This window comes from Aptenodytes patagonicus, chromosome 23, assembly GCF_965638725.1.
Source record: "Aptenodytes patagonicus chromosome 23, bAptPat1.pri.cur, whole genome shotgun sequence".
NCBI lineage: Eukaryota > Metazoa > Chordata > Aves > Sphenisciformes > Spheniscidae > Aptenodytes > Aptenodytes patagonicus.
The window spans coordinates 3,809,337-3,827,731 of NC_134971.1; the positions used below are offsets into that span (position 1 = coordinate 3,809,337).

Consider the following 18,395-nt stretch of genomic DNA (forward strand, 5'->3'; position numbering starts at 1 on the left):
GATCCCACGGTTAACGCCAGGTATGGTGGTGGCAGCTCATGCTTTTATCTCAGACACCAGCCCACCTGGGCTTCCTCTCGCCTAGTTAGAGCTTGGCCTCGTTTAAGCAGTGTTTTGTTAAGCGTCTGTCTCTACTCCCAAAATGCTCTGGGTCTTTTCCTAAGCCTATTTCACACTGACATTTATAGCTGCAACTGTGCTGGAAGGATGAAAATCAAACAGTTTGCCCCCTCTTCCCCCATCCATTGCCTCCTGTTTTCCCTTTCCCCAGGGCCCAGTTGCGGACAGAGTGCGGAAGCACAAAGCAAAATCCATTTCTTCCCCCAGTGCATTGTTTAGCCTATAAAATGCGAACTCCTACCCGTGCTCAGGTGGGGAGGGCTGGAGAGCGCTCGGGTTTGCAAAGCTCCTCTGTAACTAAGTTACGCTGACCTCAGTGAATCACAAGAAGTTTTGTGAACATCAGGAAGCGAAGTTGAAAGCATGAAATGGATGACATGCAGGCAGAGAATACATTGCATGCCATTCCCAGATCAAAGTTTCTTGCTGGCAGAAATCAGCTCTTAACTTGCATGACTTCTGAGCCTGCAGAGAGAGAGAGAGTCTTTGACAGAGCACAGCCCCCAGCTGAAGCCGCGAGGAGCCGGGTCTCTGCTGCAGGGAGCTCTGGCACAGGAGAAGGCAGATGTGCATGTGCTGCGAGCTACTGTAGCTCTGATGCTGCCAGAAGTCCTGAAAGGACAAAAGTTGACCAGGCAGGGAATAAGCAGAAGGAAATCGACTCTAATGGAATGGCAAGACCCTCTGGAGACAAGAGAAGGGACCTGGGCACAAAACCTGTGTACCCGGGGAGGGCAGCTCTGCTGCGCGGAGTTTCTGCTCCGTAGGCAAAGGGAGGGGGATGGATTTGCATTATATTTTCTGCAGGGAGGAGCAGCTTTCAAGATGTTGCTGCCTACGTGATCTGGAAGGGTCCCAAAGGACAATGATAGTTGGGGGCAATAACCAGAGCACACAAAGTTCCCTGATGGCATCCACGTCTCAGTCCTGAGAGGGTGGGGACAGGCAAGGGATGGTGACTTAGCTGGGTAAACCTGGGGGCTGTGCTGCTCCTTTCAGCAGCGCCTTTGTATTGGCCTCTGGGTAGGAATGGAAGTGTCCTTAGAGCTTTTGCCTGAAACACCTTTGATGCGGCATATTTAGTCTATGACTTTGCTGGTAGAATTGTATTCAGTTTGAAGAACTGGGAGAAGAAATCCGTTAGAATAATCTGTATCTTCATGAGGGGCTTTGCTGGGAGAGCTCTCCCCAAGACAATAGTACCTGCAAACCCTTTTAAGTATAGACAAGAGAGGTTTAGGAAGCTTTAGACTTTCCTTGCAGATAAAACTGCTCACATGCCATGTTCCACAGATGAACCGATCCCATCTTAATAATCTGCTGGTGTTTACATAGGGCTCAACTGCTCACACACCACGTTGTGATTATTGGTGCCTTTTAAAAACCCCGTGGGTAAATGACTAGGCAGAAATTCTCCCTAGCTCATAATTCATTCCAGCCTGAACCTCCTAGGAATCTGCAATAGCTGCGTGGAAACAATTGCAAAAATCTGGCACTGGGCTTGTCCAATAAAGCAGTCCTGCATGGGCTGTGAAATATCACCTTCTCCATGACCCCCCTTACTGGGCAGGCTTGCAGATCACCTTGCCTTTCCTTTCCCCTTCCTTCTTCCTGCGGGCTCCAGCAGTGCTGCTCTTTGCTCCTGCAACTCCAACCTTTCACTGGCCCTTCCGCTCTGCCTGCCTTTAGGTGGGCAAGTCTGTTGGGGGCAGAGGCGGGGGAGAGACCCCCAGTAAAGCTCTGCCCGGAGATGATTAGTCCTCTTTCTCTTAAGGGAAAATAATGCAAGAGCAGCAGGGTCAGAGAGCATGGTAAGAGTGATGCACCCACAAATTTGCCTTTGTGTGGTGCATTTACAGCTAGCGCATGGATCCAGGGAGTTAAGCTGCATATTTTAGTGGGTCTTGGGGCCTGATGGTGCCTTGCCTTCTGCACAGACCTTATGAAACTCGGGGACAACAAGTGCAAATAGCTTTTCTTCCCCCCCGCCCCTTTATCTTTTTCCACTTGCATAATCGTCATCCTGCAAAGCAGGCAAACAAAATGTATAAGGGAATGGAGGAGGTTTCATTTTTACAGAAAGCAATTACAGACATTAAAAGAGCTATAGTAATAAAAATAATATTTAAAATTCAAATCCCTTATCTATATTACAAGGGTATTAACATTGGAAGAAATTCTTTTTATTTTTTTCCCCCTAATCTCATTTGCTTTGCAAGTCAATCTGGAAACTTTTATGCCAGTCCTCTGAATTTTTTGGAGACCAGTCTGCACTTTTGGAAGTCTGGGGTTGGCAGGCTTGTAAACTTCATGACTCAGGGTATGGGGGTAATGATGCTGCTCTGTTATGCTTTCCTACCTGTGGCGCTTGCAGGTAACAGTCTTGTCTGGAAGGGGACAGCTGTGTTCAACAGGGGCTTTGGAAGGGGGAGGTTGTATCTTCTTTAGATGAGAACAGTATTTATTGTCTCGATGGCTCCTGTTTTGCCACGTCTTAAAGCATTCAATGAAGTTCGCTGTTAGTACAGCTCCTAGCACAGCAGGCTCCCCACTGGGAGCTTTGTGCTTTTCCAACCTGTAAGCATAGAGATAAAAACACCCAGGCAAAGAAAGGAAAAACACAGAGAATGGTCTGGAGCACAAGGTGTGTTAAAGTTTGGAGTGTGTTTGGGCAGGGCTTATGTGAAACCCACCCAGGGAAGAGGCGTGCAGGAGCACAGTCCGAACCGGTGGATGTCACCGGCAAAACTCCCGCGGTTTCCACAGAGCCTGGGTTTTGCCCTGCAGCAAATGCGCCCTGTCCCAGAAAGATGGGACATCCATCTTCCAGGAGCGGGTGTCTTGCATGGCCCCGGACACGGCTTTGCTGCTTTCCTTGCCTTGCACCTTTCCCAGGCTCAGGGTCCTGATATTCTCTGCTCTCCTTTCTCTCCAGAAAGCCGATTTGGCCGTGGCAGGGCTGACGATTACGGCGGAGCGGGAGAAGGTGATTGATTTCTCTAAGCCATTCATGACTTTGGGAATTAGCATTCTCTACCGAGTTCATATGGTAAGAGACTTATTTTATAACCGTTTATGTCCCTCCGTTATTTGCATGCAAACGTGCCTAGTTATAGAAGAGAAATGAATGACTCATAAAAATATTTTCATTTCTTATTTAAACACAAATGTGCTTGACCTTTTATTTCCTTCTTTTCACTGTCTTTCTGCCTTGTGTCAGCTTGGTGGATTCGATTCCCATTGTTCAACCCCCCAGCCCTGTTGGCTCCCCTTCCCCATCCTCCCCAGGCACACAGCACTTCCAGGCGTGGTGGGGGGCCATGAGCAGAGCCCTGTCGGATCGGTGCTACCAGGGGAAGTGTGGGTAGATGTCAGCTTGTCTGGTTCTGCTTCAGGCCCAGCGAAAGCCATAGGGTGGCTTTAGCGTGGCTTTGAGCCCGCTGTGGCGAGGTGTGCTAAGGGCACGCTAGGCTGGATGGGTGCAGCAGCCCAGCAGCGCGGCTGGGTGGCTCCACAACTGCAGCAAGCCTGGCGTGGAGTCACCATCCATTTGCACTTACGGTGGGGTGACTGCCTGGGAGACTGAGCTAGGACACCTATGGGTGCACCTTGTTGGTGTCGGGGCCCAAATGCCCTAATCTCAGCCATGTTCCCAGCCTCTGTGTTGTGCAGCCTTGCTGCTTTCTCACATCTGAGAATAAGATCAGGCCAGGAAGATATCTGGGATCACTTTCTTTGCTGTGACCTCCTGCAAATGCTCTACATGCAGATGAGTCCTCTGCTTTCTCAATCACAGGCAGGAAAAGGGCAAAATGGCACTCCTCGAGTGGCCCAGGGCACTGCCCCGGGGCAGGCAGGGTGGCAGGCTGAGCTCCACCGTGGGCAATTGGCTCCTTGCCCTGCGTGGGCTCTGTTCCTTTCCTCTCAGCCCTTCTCATTTGCCTCCTCTCAGTTGTTCACCTTAAAGATCAGCAGGCCCTGCAGCCCAGGGAAGGCTACTTACTCCTAGGGTGCTCCCTGCAGGTGGTCCCTGCCTTGCATGGGTGCTCTTAGACCCCCTTGCTTCTGCATTGACCAGGGAGGAGCGAGAAGGGAGGCATGCTGTTGTTTAGCAACTAGCTCTGGTTATCGCTCTGCTGCATTCAATAATCTTGTGCAACTCCAGCGGCAGCAGCGGCGTGGTTAGCCGCTGCCACCCAAAAGGCAGGTCAGGCATTACGTGGTGGCTGTTTAGCAACACATGGACCTGTGGCTCGGAGCAGAGCAGCTGTGAATCTGCCCAGGGGATTCACACATGCAAGCACGTACATAGCCTTGTGTCTTGTCTTTGTTTAGACAACACTTGTTGTCTTAAATTCTTATAGATTCTCTTGCATTCCAACTTTCTGTTGTTCTAGCTTCTTCCTGAAGCTCAGGAGAGGACAGATTTTTCCCCAGCTACGCCCATATGGGCCAGGCAAAGCCCCTGGTTCCCCGGTGTCACAGGAGGCAAGCTCTGGCATCCAGGTCCTTTGCAACAGGATGTCATATTATTCCCAATCTGCGTTTTGGAAATGTGCTCTGTACGGTGCCGAGTGTGATGCGAATTGCAGTCTTGGTTTCCCATCAGCTCAACAACAGCAGCCAAAAGGATAAAACAATTAAAGCTGCCTCTCCCAGCCCCCTCTCTCAATTCGCAAGGCTGTTAAGGATGCAGCCTTTGGTACGAACATAAACAAACTTGCGCATACATCTCTCTGTGCTGAGTGGCTCCTACCAAGAACAAACAAGTAATTAAAATCTAGTTAAAATTCTGTTTCCTCTGGTATGTGCACAATTTAGGATCAATGACTTAACTGATCAAAAAGGGTCAGACTCTTCAAGCTCCCAGAAGTCAAGTGTAACTGTCCCTTCCCTGCTACGCTTGCTTTTTCACACCACCAGCTGCCCCGTGGATCCGGGAGGTGTTTCTGCCAGCATCTCTTGGCTGGGATTATAACCAAGTTTCTTGCTTTCTCGCGTGTATTTTTAAAGTTTGGGGATTGAGTACCATGCGTGCTCTGCCTCCAATTTACACCATAACCTTCAGCAAGTCCCTTAATGAGGTGTCATTCCCTGAACAGCGTGAGGCTGATGTCGCTCCCTCCAGAGGAAACACAGGAATATTGGTGCAGGGTTTGCACGTGATCTGCTCTGTAAGTGCAAGGCATTTGCTGCTGCCTCTGTGCGAGCTCGATATAAATGTGTCCGACACATCTACTTAGAGTGTAAGTTCTTCAGGGCAGAGACCATCTGCTGCTCGCGCTGGTACCAGACTAACGCAACACAGCCATGTTCCCGCCTGCCCTTTAGGCATTTACCAAACTGAACAGGATTAATAATTACAGTCTTAAAAAGTGTTTGGCAAATAGTCCCCTGCCGTCGGTCAGGACTTGGTCTTCAGCTGCCCGACGAAGGACCCAGTTAGGACTTTGAGTAGGAGGGCTGCCCAGTGACCCAGGCAGGCTTGCAAGGGAGACGCAGGGCATCTCCCAGGCCAGGTCACCCCGCAGCGAACCCTGCTTTGCTGCATCGAGGCCACGAGGAACGATGGCAGAGGCAGCCTGGGCTCGTGCCCTCCCCAGGAGCAGGAAGGTCTCCCCAGCAGGAAAGCTCAGAGCCCCCTCTTCCCTCACCAGCACTTGGCCCCTCTTTGTCCAGACCTTCCCTGCTTAGCTTGAGGAGAGTTTCCGAGAGCTGCATGGCAATTAACTAATTAAACTGGTAAATATTTATTTAACAAGGAAAGGCGTGATAGCTAATTGCTCTGTTTTTTCTTTAAGGATGTGGTTTGCAGAGCAGCGGAAGGCAGCCCCACAGCCCCATCTGCTCCTATCCCCTCCCCTCCCTTCCCTTCCTCACCGCAACAAACATCTCTGCAATGTCAAAAATTGCAGCTGACGTATGTTAATCACAGTGCAGATCAGACGTAACCTAATAAATAACCACAAATAAATCTCTTGCTGAGGAGTTGCCTCCATGTGCTGGTCTCCTCCCAGTGTGATGACATTTTATTTTAATTTCCATGTAACTCCAGTGGCAAATGATTTCTCCCCCCTTTCTCCTCCCCACCCCGCCAACCCCGCCACCACAGTGCATGTGTCTCTTATCACACATAACCAAATATGGCAGCTTTAAATGGGGCTGTCATTTTTCTCAATTTCACTTGTTGTGATATAATCAAGTATGGATTTCTGACACGGGGACTCTAATAGGCTGACTTGCAGGCTGCTAAGAGAAAAAGCTTGCTTTGTTTTATTATGTTCCCATTCTGACCAGCTGGTGGGAGCCGTGGAAGGCAGGAGATAGATGACAAGTCCTGAGCAGTCACTCTGCTTGGCAAACGGCTGAAATCAGGTGCCCAGTGCCATTTCTGCACAGAGGGATGTTGAAAGTCAGGTTTATTTGTAGCACACACACGCTTTTGCTCACATACCTGCCTCTATGGCAGGGAACGAGGGGCTAGCTAGCACATGATTCTGGCTCATCAGCCCTGAAAGTCCTTACTGTGCTCTACCTTAAGATGAGAAAACGTAGATTTGGTGAGTACACTGGAATGGGTGAGTTTAGGCCAAGTGAACTGAGGCTTAAAGTGTTTCTACTTGATTGCTGCAGAAGACATGAAATGGAAAGGACTGAATGAGTAGCTCCTTCATTCCAGCTAGAGGAGGCTCGACAGCCGAGGCCAAGGAGCTGAGCACCCCTCCTGATAACCCGTGCTTCTCTGCCAGCAAGCCTCCTGCTTCACTGAAGCAGGGATGGGAGCAACCGCTGGCCCCAGGCGTGCCCGGGGCCATGGTACGCATTGCCCCGTCGGTTGTGGACCATCTGGTGACCCCCAAATTAGACTCAGGATTCACAGCAGCCTGTGCTTGGGTTTTGCTTATCGACTCCAGAGAAAGGACCCTGGAGAGGGAGGGATCTGGATCAGACGTGGTCATCCCAGAATATACACGCTTTGTTTTGGTGAGACCAAATGCACTGCAGTTATACCTAGCACTCATCAACGTTTCTGCCTTTCCAAGCTGAGTTTTCTTGCTTTCCTTCTGACTTAGAGACAGAATAGAGTTCTCTTGCCTGCCTTTTTTAGGGACAAATGTCTATGAGAAATGACATAGGTAGGGCTGACTGTTTCTGCGAGAGGGAACAGGCGAGTGCTGGGGTCCCTTCAGGCTCTGTGTGTGTGCAGGGCAGGCAGGGAGTCATAAGGTCTTTTACGGACCTGAACACAGACAAACCCAGGACCATGCCGTATAGCTCCACTCCTCCTCCTCTTCCTGGATGTCCTGCACGTTCAGGCTCTTCAGTCATCGGTATCTGCCCAGAAAACTGGTTCTCTCTGGCTGAAAATGAAGACTTCCAAGAACGACTGAGGAGGGTAAACGAATCTCTCCTGCTTCCATCAGAGGATTTGCAGGAGGCCTTCATCAATTATTGGACATTTTGAACATTTCTATTCCAGGAAAAATAGCTCTTCCAATTAACAAAGCTGTATTGGGACCAGCTAAAAATATCTGACAGACTCCAGATATTGTCATTCCCATCTTCAAAACAGACAGATAAGAGAGAGTTTGTGCCCTCCGTGGGAACAGAATATCTTTATTCTTATCCACAACTGTGAATGAAAAGAATATGTAGCAGCAGCCTGAAAATGACTGTAGCTGAAAAGAACCAGAACTACTACTACTGTAAAGTCACAGGAGAGAGTCATTGCCAAGCCTGAGACTTAAAGCTTCCAACGCAGTTTCCTTAATGAGTGTAATTTATTGACAAACTGCCCCAGAAACATAGAGAAGACATCAAGGCCTTAATTACAGAAAGGAACTTTGTTACAGGAGCATCTCACGAGGGAGCCCCAGCCGAGGCACTGCCAGTGCCTGGGAGTTTCTTGCCAGCTCTGGGATGCCAAGCAGGGATAAGCCGCCCGGAATGATCTTCTGCTTGAGAAGCTCCAGTTTGCTCGGCCGAGGGCAGATGGTGCCCTTCACACCTTGCAGGTTCCCATTGCCTCATTTCATTCTTGAGTGTGTAAACACCTGTGGAAGAAGAGAGGCAGCTGAGCCAGTTTAGCTCTAGGTGAAAAAGGGAACCAGGGGCCTGTGGGGCATCCAGGAAAGCCATGCGGTCGCTAAAGAGAAGAGCTTTGACATTGCCTACCTTTGGCTTCCTGTTGGCATCGAGAAGTCCATGATCATCTGGATGGGATCAGCGAGAAGTGCAGAGGGGAGGGCACCTTGGAGCCTGCAGACTTGTGAGATGGTCTCACCTCTCTGAAACAGCGAGAGGAGCTCCAGCAAGGCGAGCAAAGGATGTTACTGGAAATGTGAATCCCTCCGGGATTCTGTAGTTTCTACAGACTCTGCTGTAGTTTCCAGCAGCGTCTCTGGCTCTGAAGGCTCTTGGTTTGAGCCCAGATGCTGGCTGTAGCAGTCATTTGTCTCTCTCTGGGTTTCTGGGAAGAATATAAGGAAAAGCAGAACACCGCAGCAATTGACCAAAAAAAGGGAAAGGACAAAAGAAGAACGTAGTATCTTTCACTGTTTGTACCCCACCTGCTTATACCAAGCACAGCAAGATAACCCGGTACGGAAGAGAGACCTTGTCTTAAAGAAAGACTCTGGAATTATACCTAGGAGAACCTGAACCCTTGCTTGGGAAGTAACTTTAAATTAATCTGAAAATGGACGCAGGATGGTCTGAACCACTGATTCTTAACTCATCTATTTGTTAAAAGGCTTAATAAGCCAGATTCTCTAAAAATGCTAATGTAGATCCCAAGCTCAAACTCATCTTGTCCTTAAGGATACAGGGATAGGATGTTACGGTGTGGTGGTTCTTTACTTCATGCAGGGCAGAGTTTGCTGTAGGAGGTTTCTGAGATGTGTTACGGTCCCGGCTGGTGACTGGAGCTGAGAATATCACAGTATCCTAGATATTTTTAGTAGAGGAAGATTTTTGTGCAACAACTATTGCCTTTTCTAGCAACAACTTAGTCTTCAGAAGAACTACAAGACCTTGTGAAATTCAGGTTTTGCATAAGATGAGGAATACTTCAGTAGTAAACCAGTGTTTTTTAATGGAAATGGAATCTAAAGTGCTGCTCTGAGTCTGGGGAAGGAAAAAAAAAAAAGCAGCTATGTTTCCTGGGGACTTTTGTGAAAACAGAAAATTATTCACCGCCTTTGGATTAAGCACAGCTCTAAAATGTCAGGACTCTGGTCTTTGATGCTCTGGGTTTGCTATGTAATTGAGGTTAGGTGTTATTTATTACCAGCTATTATTAGTTTATGTGGTGTCACAGATGGACAAGGTAAGGCAGTGGACTAGGGAAAAATGAGGCCTCTGTGTGTCAAAGATGATCCCCAGCAGCAGCTTTTGCGTAAAGCGATCGAACTACAGCGGAGCAGCTGCCGTGCTGCAAGTGCTGGGAAACGGCTGCTGGAGTGAGCTGCGTTGAGCAAACAGTGATAGACGTTTTCAGCACACAACAGAGCAAGGTGCCATTAAGAAATACGCTGGCGGCCTGGCCGAGATGTGATAAAAGGCTGTTTCCACTCTGACTTTACAGTAAAAGCTTTCACAGGAGCTCTGACTCGTGGACAGCTTCCTGGGTACAGGTGCTTGGGGAAACTGTAGAGCTTGAGGTTTTGTAATGCCAGGACTGACTTTGTGGTTCGGGGTGGAAGGTACTGGCTCCTCTGAGCAAAGGGCTCACGTTCCCACGGGGTTAATGCAACCCTTTAGCCCTGCGCTGGGAGTTCATGCTTTTGCTGGGAGTCTTTCAGAGGAGACGGTAAGGAAAGAAGATGCCTCAGGTAGATGAGCATTGCCTGAACACATGCAGCGTTCGGGGTGGGAGAGATGTGTCAGGGGTGCACAGTGCTGAAACAAAGCACTTTCTGCTCCACGTGGATATTAAAAATCGCACAGAGAGCAAAAGAGCACCTCTTTAGTCCTGCGGCTTGTGCTCTATTGACCTCTTCCCCCTGTCCTCCACGGTGGCGTTGAGAGTGCTCAAAGGTAAATTAGTGGCTGTTTTTTCCATCCTGGAGGAGGCTGCGTTGCAGGGGAGCTGCATATGCAGAGCTGGTGGTGGCGGGAGAAGTACGCTCACCAAAATGGGAGGTGTTCAGCTTTTGAGAAACAACTTCTAGAAATTAATCCTCCCTTTGCACAAATTTTACTAAATTTGACAAGATTTCAATGGTGGCAGTATCCTTGTGAAAATTATAAAGGTACTTTGAGAGAAGATCAACCTGTTTTTTTTCTAGCAGTGAAGCCTTACTTTTCAAGGAAAGGTGGTTTGCTGAGAAAAAACAGGAAATTCTGACGCATCCTGGAGATAAAAATATCGTGTTCCCTGAGATAAAAGTAATAATTTTATTGAGTTTTGTAGAGAAGAAACATTTCAAGGCTGAAGAAAGAAAACCAGAAATACTGCAAACTTCTCTTTTTTTTCCTTTTCTGCACAAAAATATTTTTTCCCCCCTCTGCTTCATGCAAAGGATCCCACCCACCTCCGAGCTCAGGCGTGCTCTCCCAGGGGAGCCCCCTCCTGCCCAGCAAGCGTGGTGTGCAGCCTGCTTGGGTGGACAAAGGCTCCAGATGGGGATGACCCCCTCGGAGGCCCTGCAGGCAAGGGGTGCAGCACATCCTACCGTGGGGAGGGCAGGGTGCTGCGATTGTCTCAATTTTTCTATCAATTCACTTCTTTCTTTGCTTGGAGGAACAAAGGTGGTTGAGGTGGGGAGAGGAATAGTCTTAGGAGATGAATCCCAGCAGGGAGATGCTGCAGGACTTGGTCATTTGTTGCATTTGGTGTCACCTGTTTTCCCTGCAAGGCTTTTGCAAAGCCCCGTTTACTTTATCTCCCTTCTGTTGCTCCCATCCGTTGCCAGCATCAGGGCAGGTGTGTTTCTTTGCGTCTTTTTCAGAATGGACTACTTAACTTGCAGAAATACAAACTGGTCAAACTCCTTTTTGTTTCCCTTCCAGGGCCGCAAACCTGGCTACTTCTCGTTCCTGGATCCCTTTTCCCCTGGCGTCTGGCTCTTCATGCTGCTCGCCTACCTGGCTGTCAGCTGCGTCCTCTTCTTGGTTGCTCGGTAATGTGACTGGCGCTGCCTTTTCCTTCCTCGCGGTGCCATCTAGCGTCACGCTCCCAGACCCGTGGGGCGATGCATGGTGAGGGGCTGCGCAGGGGGACACGGGGACATCCCCCATCCCACTGTGGAGGGCACAGTAAGGGGGGCAGAAGCGTCCCAGCCCCCTGCCCTCCACCAGCTGGGGACTGGGGCTTTGCTGCTGAGGGCCCGCGCAGGCACGTCACCAATGCATATGGCACCCCTGGGATGGCCGTTGGCACGGCTGTGACGGGGAGGGCGGGAGCAGCGTGCCACGATTCAGGAGCGTGCTTGGCCACAGCGGTGGGTGCCAGTGCCGAGAGCTGCGTGGGAAGGGAGGGAGGAGGTTTGGGAGTAGGGCTGGTGCTGTGCAAGTGGTGCTGCTCCCTGTAGATGCTTGATCTGCAACAGATAAACCAACCACTTGTCTTGAACAGGAGAGCGGAGGCTGGCAGGCACCGGCAAATGCATTCAGAGATATTAACGCAAATTCCAGTAGTTATGTTTGGTTCCTCTGGCCCTGTAAAACCCAGTGTGTACAGAAAAAGGAAGTTCATTAATACCTTTTAACCTTTTAACCTTAGCCTCTTGGTTGATGTGCAGAGCCTCACTTGACAGCTCGCAGTTCCATTTCCCTATGACTAATTTAAATCAGCCTTAAAATATATCACAGCGCTTGTCTCCAGCGTGTCTCCCATTGAGGCCCAGGGTCTGTGCTCCATTGCTGTTTTCCCTGACCTCCTAACAAACTGCTTATGGTTGGTGGCATAGATGGGCCTTTTCAGACATAGTTGAACTGTGTCCTGGCGATGTGTCCCAAAAGCATGCTCAGGGCTTGAAGGTTGTTTCGGGACACAGTTAATACCCAGTTCTCATTACAAAAATTGGAACTGTGCTGTCACTCAGTCCCTTAGCATGGCTAAAGTTGTCATCCTGACAGGGCTTTAATGGTTTTTTCGAATGCCGTTACAGCCTCAGAAACGTAGTTCTGAAGAAACCATTGAATAATGCAGTCCGGCGCTCTCTGCAGACTGAGATTTGGTGCCCCTTTAGCCCCCTCCTCATGTTTTAAACATGATGCTCCAAAAAGGTGCCTTTACGCAGCTTCTCACTGGAGATGGAGCTTTGGACACTGCTTTCTGCCTTGCTCAGCAGTAAGGAGCTTTTGACCCTGTGAATTGCAGAAGACTCTCCCAGAGCAGTGTTTTTTACTGCCAGTGCTTGATCCAACCATAGAAAGTCTTCAAGAAATAACCTCCACTTCGCTGGCATCACAGTGAGGTAGGAGACGCAGAAACGAAAATAAACACCTCATTTTGGTTAAATGCTGCATAAGCTGGCAGAGTCCTGCAGCTGTATTAGCAGTATCCTCAGAATGACCCTCCCAGGCACCAGCTTTGTTAACCATTAGCAATATAATGAATTGCAGCATAGGAATTAGAAGACTTTCTTAGCAACCAGGGAACCGAGGATTGGCAACAGCAAAAAAAAGAGAGCTAGGCTACAGTCACTTCAGTGACAGGCTGTCATTTCAGATTCCCACCTCTGTCCTGTCCCTGTGAGCACTGAAAGTATGTGATGCTTCGAAACACAAGCACTTGGCTTCAAACTAGACCTGGGACCTAGACCTTGCCAGGGCAATCAGACCTCTCAGAGCAACCATTTGTACCAATACCGTTATTTTTCTCGATGGTGTCATGCAGACAGGTCTCACGCACTTCACTTTTGAACTTCCCATTGATGCTTATTCTCCAGCAGGGAACACAGCCGAAGATGTTTGATTTCAGTTTCACATCAAGTCTGTGCACATCTGGAATTATTGTTGTGGTTGTCCGCGGTACAAATTCGTACACAGGGCTCCAGCCTCCCCGCAGCCCATGCCCAGATTTTCAGCAGAGCCTCTCAAAACTTTTGCAAATCTTTACAAGAAAGCCTCTGGCTTCTGAGTCTTAGAGCAAGCATTTCGCACAGCTCTGAGCCCTGGGCGCCAATTGACAGAAAAGAGTTTCCTCCTCAGAAAAATCTGCCTCCAGGAGAGTTAGGGCTTCACAGCTTTTCTTTTTTTGCTTTTTTTTCTCCAAAGTGCCGATTTCCCAGTGAATTACTTGAGCTACCTGTTTCTTGTTGTTTTAGATTGACACCATACGAGTGGTACAGCCCCCACCCCTGCTCACAAGGCAGATGCAATCTTCTCGTGAATCAGTACTCTCTCGGCAACAGCTTGTGGTTTCCAGTCGGGGGATTCATGCAGCAAGGCTCCACCATTGCCCCCCAAGCATTATCCACGCGCTGTGTCAGTGGAGTCTGGTAAGGAGGTCAGCCCTCCTCTTAAGGAAGGCTTTTCTGTGGGTCTTTTCTGGGCAGGAGCAGATGGAGAGGCAGAGGGTGGGGATGGAGATCAGATTCAGTCCATGGGGCAATCTCGGGTCACCATCTTTGCTTCCCCTTTCCCTAGGTGGGCATTCACCTTGATCATCATCTCCTCCTACACGGCCAATCTGGCAGCCTTCCTCACCGTGCAGCGGATGGACGTCCCCATCGAATCCGTAGATGACCTGGCTGACCAGACAGCCATCGAGTACGGCACCATTCATGGCGGCTCCAGCATGACCTTCTTCCAAGTAAACCTCATTCTTTTGCTAACTGGGGCAGGAGGTGCAGAGGACACCCTTTAATCAGATTTGGATGTCGCCCCAGCCTGTCATGCCTGTTTCATTCCGGTTTCTGGCACGGAGGGGACCTTTGGAGAGACCCCTGGCTGCTTGGCTGCACAGGTCTGGGCTAGATCCACAGTGGGTGATGATGGGATGAATGGGGTGGGGGAGGCATGGCGGAGGACAGGGAAGGCAGGATTTTGTAACACAGCAGCTGGCATGCTCTTGGGATGCTGGAGGACTAGGGTCAGGACATCTGTGCTGGACCCTGGAGGAGCAGACTTTCCTGCTTGGACTTAGAAAGCAACTTAACACTTGGAGTGTCACCACATGGGTGAGAAATTGTACGCATCCCTGTGTCACAGTGGTGATATAACACGGTCTTATATGAGCAGATGAGCATTTGCAGTCAAATTTCCATGGGTCTCTATGCGGTTTTGATGTGATCTTGGCTTTTACATGAGAGTCCCTCAGGCTGGGTAAGCAAAGAAACGTTTGCAAACCCCAGGCAGGCTAGTATATGTAAAAGTGCTGGAGTCTGTACGTGGTCAGTGGCACTGAAAACAAATAAGTCAAGTGTATGCAAACTTATGCGCGCCATTTAGCCCAATTTAATTTTTTTCTTCCCTTTTCTATTCAGAAGGGAAATAAATGAATGAATCTTTTCTGCAGTGCTCTGAATGCACAAAGAACTGCTTGAGGATTATTTATTTATTACATGTTGAAATTCTGAGAGGAGAGAAAGCTTTTCTCATTTCTTTCCCCTTCTGAGTCTGAACTGAACTGGGAAGCCTGAGAAATCTCTCGAGTGAGCCTGAGCTTTTCAGCCCAACTTTACACCCTTCAGGGTTTGGCAAAAAGCTACTTTTAAGCAGAACATTACCTCTAAAATGAGCTGAACAGAGCCCAAGTGACTAAGGTGGTTGTATATGAGGCACTCGTTTAGTTCTTTTCAGGAAGGCTTTCAAGTTTAAAATCCTAACTGTGGCTCTGCGCTGCCTGGCGGGTGCTGGAGTCGCTGGTATCAGAGAAGAAATTAGCAAAAGATGTTCTGGTACCATTTGCAACGCTCTAAACCATGTTGGGATCCATTTGCCCTGGTGTAACGATGGTGGGTCAAACGCAGTGATGGATTAAGCAGGCATGGCTGAGGCTGTCGTCACCACCCCTCAGCTCCTGGCTGCATGAGACGCGTGTCCGCTGCTGAAGCACCTTGCCTTGTAACCTGTCCTGGCAGCAGTTTCCCCTGACACTAACACACAGGATTAAGGTCTAAAAGTGCAGTGAATCGGGAACAAACACATACCCTGTTTGTCTGTCCCTTGCCCAAGTGACTGCACCCTGAGGACAGAGCTGGACAGATGAGGACAGTAACTAGGTCAGCAGCAGATTCCCTGAGGCTCTCCAGCATCGCTCGCCAGCCGCAGAAAATGAGCCCTTGAAAGTGCGATGGCAGGGGGTGCCTGGCAGCACGTCACGTACCTGCTGTGGTGGCCAGGAGGGGAGGTGGTATAAGGGATTCTGTGTGCTGCAGAAATGCAAGGGTGAGGGGAAAGGGGCAAATTCAGAAACTCCTAATGTAGACCAGAGTGTGTTTATCTTCAGTCTTTGTGCAAGCAGGTTTCACTCTTTGCTCAGCACAGGCAAGAGAGATTAACCGTAGTCAGCTTTTCTCTCAATCAAACCAAGGTGGGTTCAACCATCAGCAAAGTCTGAGGATTTAGGGCTTGGTTGAGCTTTACTTTACCACAGTCAATGAAAAGGCTCCAGTTCTCTTAAGCAGGTACTTTGATTTGCCTTACAAGGGGGTGAACCAAAATCCGGATACAGGGAGCAACAAACTCCAAAGAGCTTTGGCTCTGCCCCCAGCCCTCAGTGCCCTTCTCAAGGTGGTGGTGTCTGGCTCTGACGCTGGTGAACTGTTTAAGCACAAGGTTACAGTGACAGACGGTAGGGTATGAGCTGTACAGGGAGCATTCGGTGGTTTAAGTCAGCCACGCACGAGCTATTTGTTCTGGCTTTTTTTGTGTGTTTTTGATACACTGTTATGGAAACTATGTATTTTTCTAAAATTGAATTTATGCAAAGAGCTTTGCTGGAACCTATTGGAATTAGGTATGCATTTCATGCCCAGTTTTGCCAACAAAGTCTCAAATCCACCAAGATATTTGAGCCTCTAAATCTCATTGGAATAAACGGAGGTGTCCTGGTTTCGCATCTAAATCCTTTTTGAATCTGGCACCAAATCTGCTTTGACTCCTTTCCCCATTGTGGCCTTTTCATAGTGGTGTCTAACTTGGGGTTTATGTTACAGCAAGATGCTCCCACTTTAGCTGCGCTTGCCTCCTTTCTCCTGCAGAACTCCCGCTACCAGACGTACCAGCGGATGTGGAACTACATGTACTCCAAGCAGCCAAGCGTCTTTGTGAAGAGCACAGAGGAGGGGATTGCGCGCGTGCTGAACTCCAATTACGCCTTCCTGCTGGAGTCCACCATGAACGAGTATTATCGTCAGCGCAATTGCAACCTCACGCAGGTCGGGGGCCTTCTGGACACCAAGGGCTACGGGATTGGCATGCCCGTCGGTAGGCAGTGAAGAAAAATTCTAGTCCTTTTCAGCTGTCAGCAGAGGACCGGAGCATTTGAAAGGCTGAACCGGCTCTAAAGCCAATGTCACGGTTCATGGCTCTGCCCAGGGTCATTTTTTATCTCAGGAGGAAAATCAAATACATTGCAGTTGCCCAAGGCGCACGCTCAGAGCCAGATGTACAAGACCCTGCTCTGGTCCAGAGCCATGTGACGCGCGACTGCGGCTCTTTAAATAATTCATGTGAAAGATGTTTCAAAATTGCTGCTTATTTTCTGCATATATGCTCTTTGCTGACTGTGTCCCTTTTGAACCAGTGTTTTTGAATCGTTTTGTGCTCCTTGTTTTATCTCAGAAGTGCTGTAAAAGTAATGCTGTTGCAATTCTTGTAGTTTTTAGCACAAGTTTCTTAACAGCTGGTGGTTCTTAAAACTCCAGGACAGAGAATTGGGCAATTCAGTGACTATCTCAGCTAATAATCAGGCTTAACAAATGCAGGGGTTTTGTCTTTCAAATGTGAGAGCTAGCAAGAGAACATCATCTCCCAGGGCAGCACAGAAAAAGGATGTAGTAGTTGTTATTCCAAGCAATCGACTGATCTTTCGGCCAGTCTCGCAGGCTCAGGAAGCCTTGTTCCTGACCTTTAAGCACCTGCACTTAGCAATACAAAGTTAAGGTGAATTACATAAGAACCGTCACACAAACAGTCACTATAGTTTAGCTAACATGCGTAAGCTTGTAAAGTCACAGTGACCTGATCGTGAGTACAAATCCTTACTTTCAGGACTAAATTTGTTCTCACATTGTCTTGTTAAACAGTGAAACCGTAGCAGATAAGAAGAGCAGAAAGCTGCTCGCTGGGACAATAGTGCAGAGTTACCAGGAGAACTGCGGTCTTTCCCACGGCCCTTCTTCGGGATCTCTGGTAGCAGACATCATCGAGACTGCAGCAGAGCTCAGTACCGAGCCTCCTCTACCATGAACATTTGGGCTTGTGTGTAGGTTGAACTTGCTGCTGTTGCAGTGCACCAGTTTGAGGGAAGGAGTGTTAGAGCAAGGTTGAAGTTGGAGGCAGAATGGCAGGAGAGGGACCTCGGTGGTCTGGAGGAGCAGCAGTGCAATAGTGAACTGCCTTTCAGACCCTGCCCCTGAAGCCAAAGCTCCCCCTTGTAATGGACCTCTTTCAGTGGCCTATGTGGGTCTTGGTGGACAGGCAAAATCACCGTCTGCAAATGACGTTAACCGGTTGACAGTCCCAGCAGGGAAGCTGCAGGTTTCAAGGGCTTACGTGGACTGAAGTCCCTTCCAAACCGTTCAGAGACGAGCTTTTGTAGTTGGGCGCACTGGCAGGGCATCGTGGCGGGGATGAGTGGGGAGGAAGGCTGGCCAAGGCGGTGCCTTACCACGTACCTCTTGGTGTTGCAGGCTCTGTGTTTCGCGACGAGTTTGACCTGGCCATTCTTCAGTTGCAAGAGAACAACCGCCTGGAAATCCTGAAGCGGAAGTGGTGGGAAGGAGGCAAGTGCCCCAAAGAGGAGGACCACAGAGCTAAAGGTAAGCCACGCCGCTCTCCGGTAGCGTGCTGAAGGGACCAGGCAGTAGAAGCATCCTTGCCAGCAGTGGAAGGATGAACATCCGTCTGCACATGAGCGCTGCCAGGTTTTCCACCTGAGAATTACTTTTTCCCCTTCTCCTGACCTGAGATTCCTTCCTTCACAATTCAAGGAGAAAGCCAAACAGCTCTGCTGTGCCTCATGCTGTGTGTTTTTGCCTGGGGCAGAGATAGCAGGAACAACCAAATGACAAATATTGGAGGCATATGGAGGGTAAATTAGCTTCTAATGAATGTCTGCAGCATTACATGGGAAAATGGATGGCTAAAGGGATCAGACC

General features: G+C 49.1%; 1 protein-coding gene across 2 annotated transcripts in view; it reads left to right on the forward strand.

Moving 5' to 3' along the window:
• The window catches only part of GRIK4 (glutamate ionotropic receptor kainate type subunit 4), a 212,423-nt gene that overhangs the window by 190,141 nt on the left and 3,887 nt on the right, over positions 1 to 18,395 (forward strand). For both annotated transcript variants that reach the window (XM_076358471.1, XM_076358472.1), the window contains 6 exons: positions 3,056 to 3,169; positions 11,134 to 11,243; positions 13,395 to 13,568; positions 13,717 to 13,882; positions 16,275 to 16,500; positions 17,928 to 18,056. In XM_076358471.1, the coding sequence (XP_076214586.1) occupies positions 3,056 to 3,169; positions 11,134 to 11,243; positions 13,395 to 13,568; positions 13,717 to 13,882; positions 16,275 to 16,500; positions 17,928 to 18,056 (919 nt within the window). The remainder of the gene's footprint in view (positions 1 to 3,055; positions 3,170 to 11,133; positions 11,244 to 13,394; positions 13,569 to 13,716; positions 13,883 to 16,274; positions 16,501 to 17,927; positions 18,057 to 18,395) is intronic.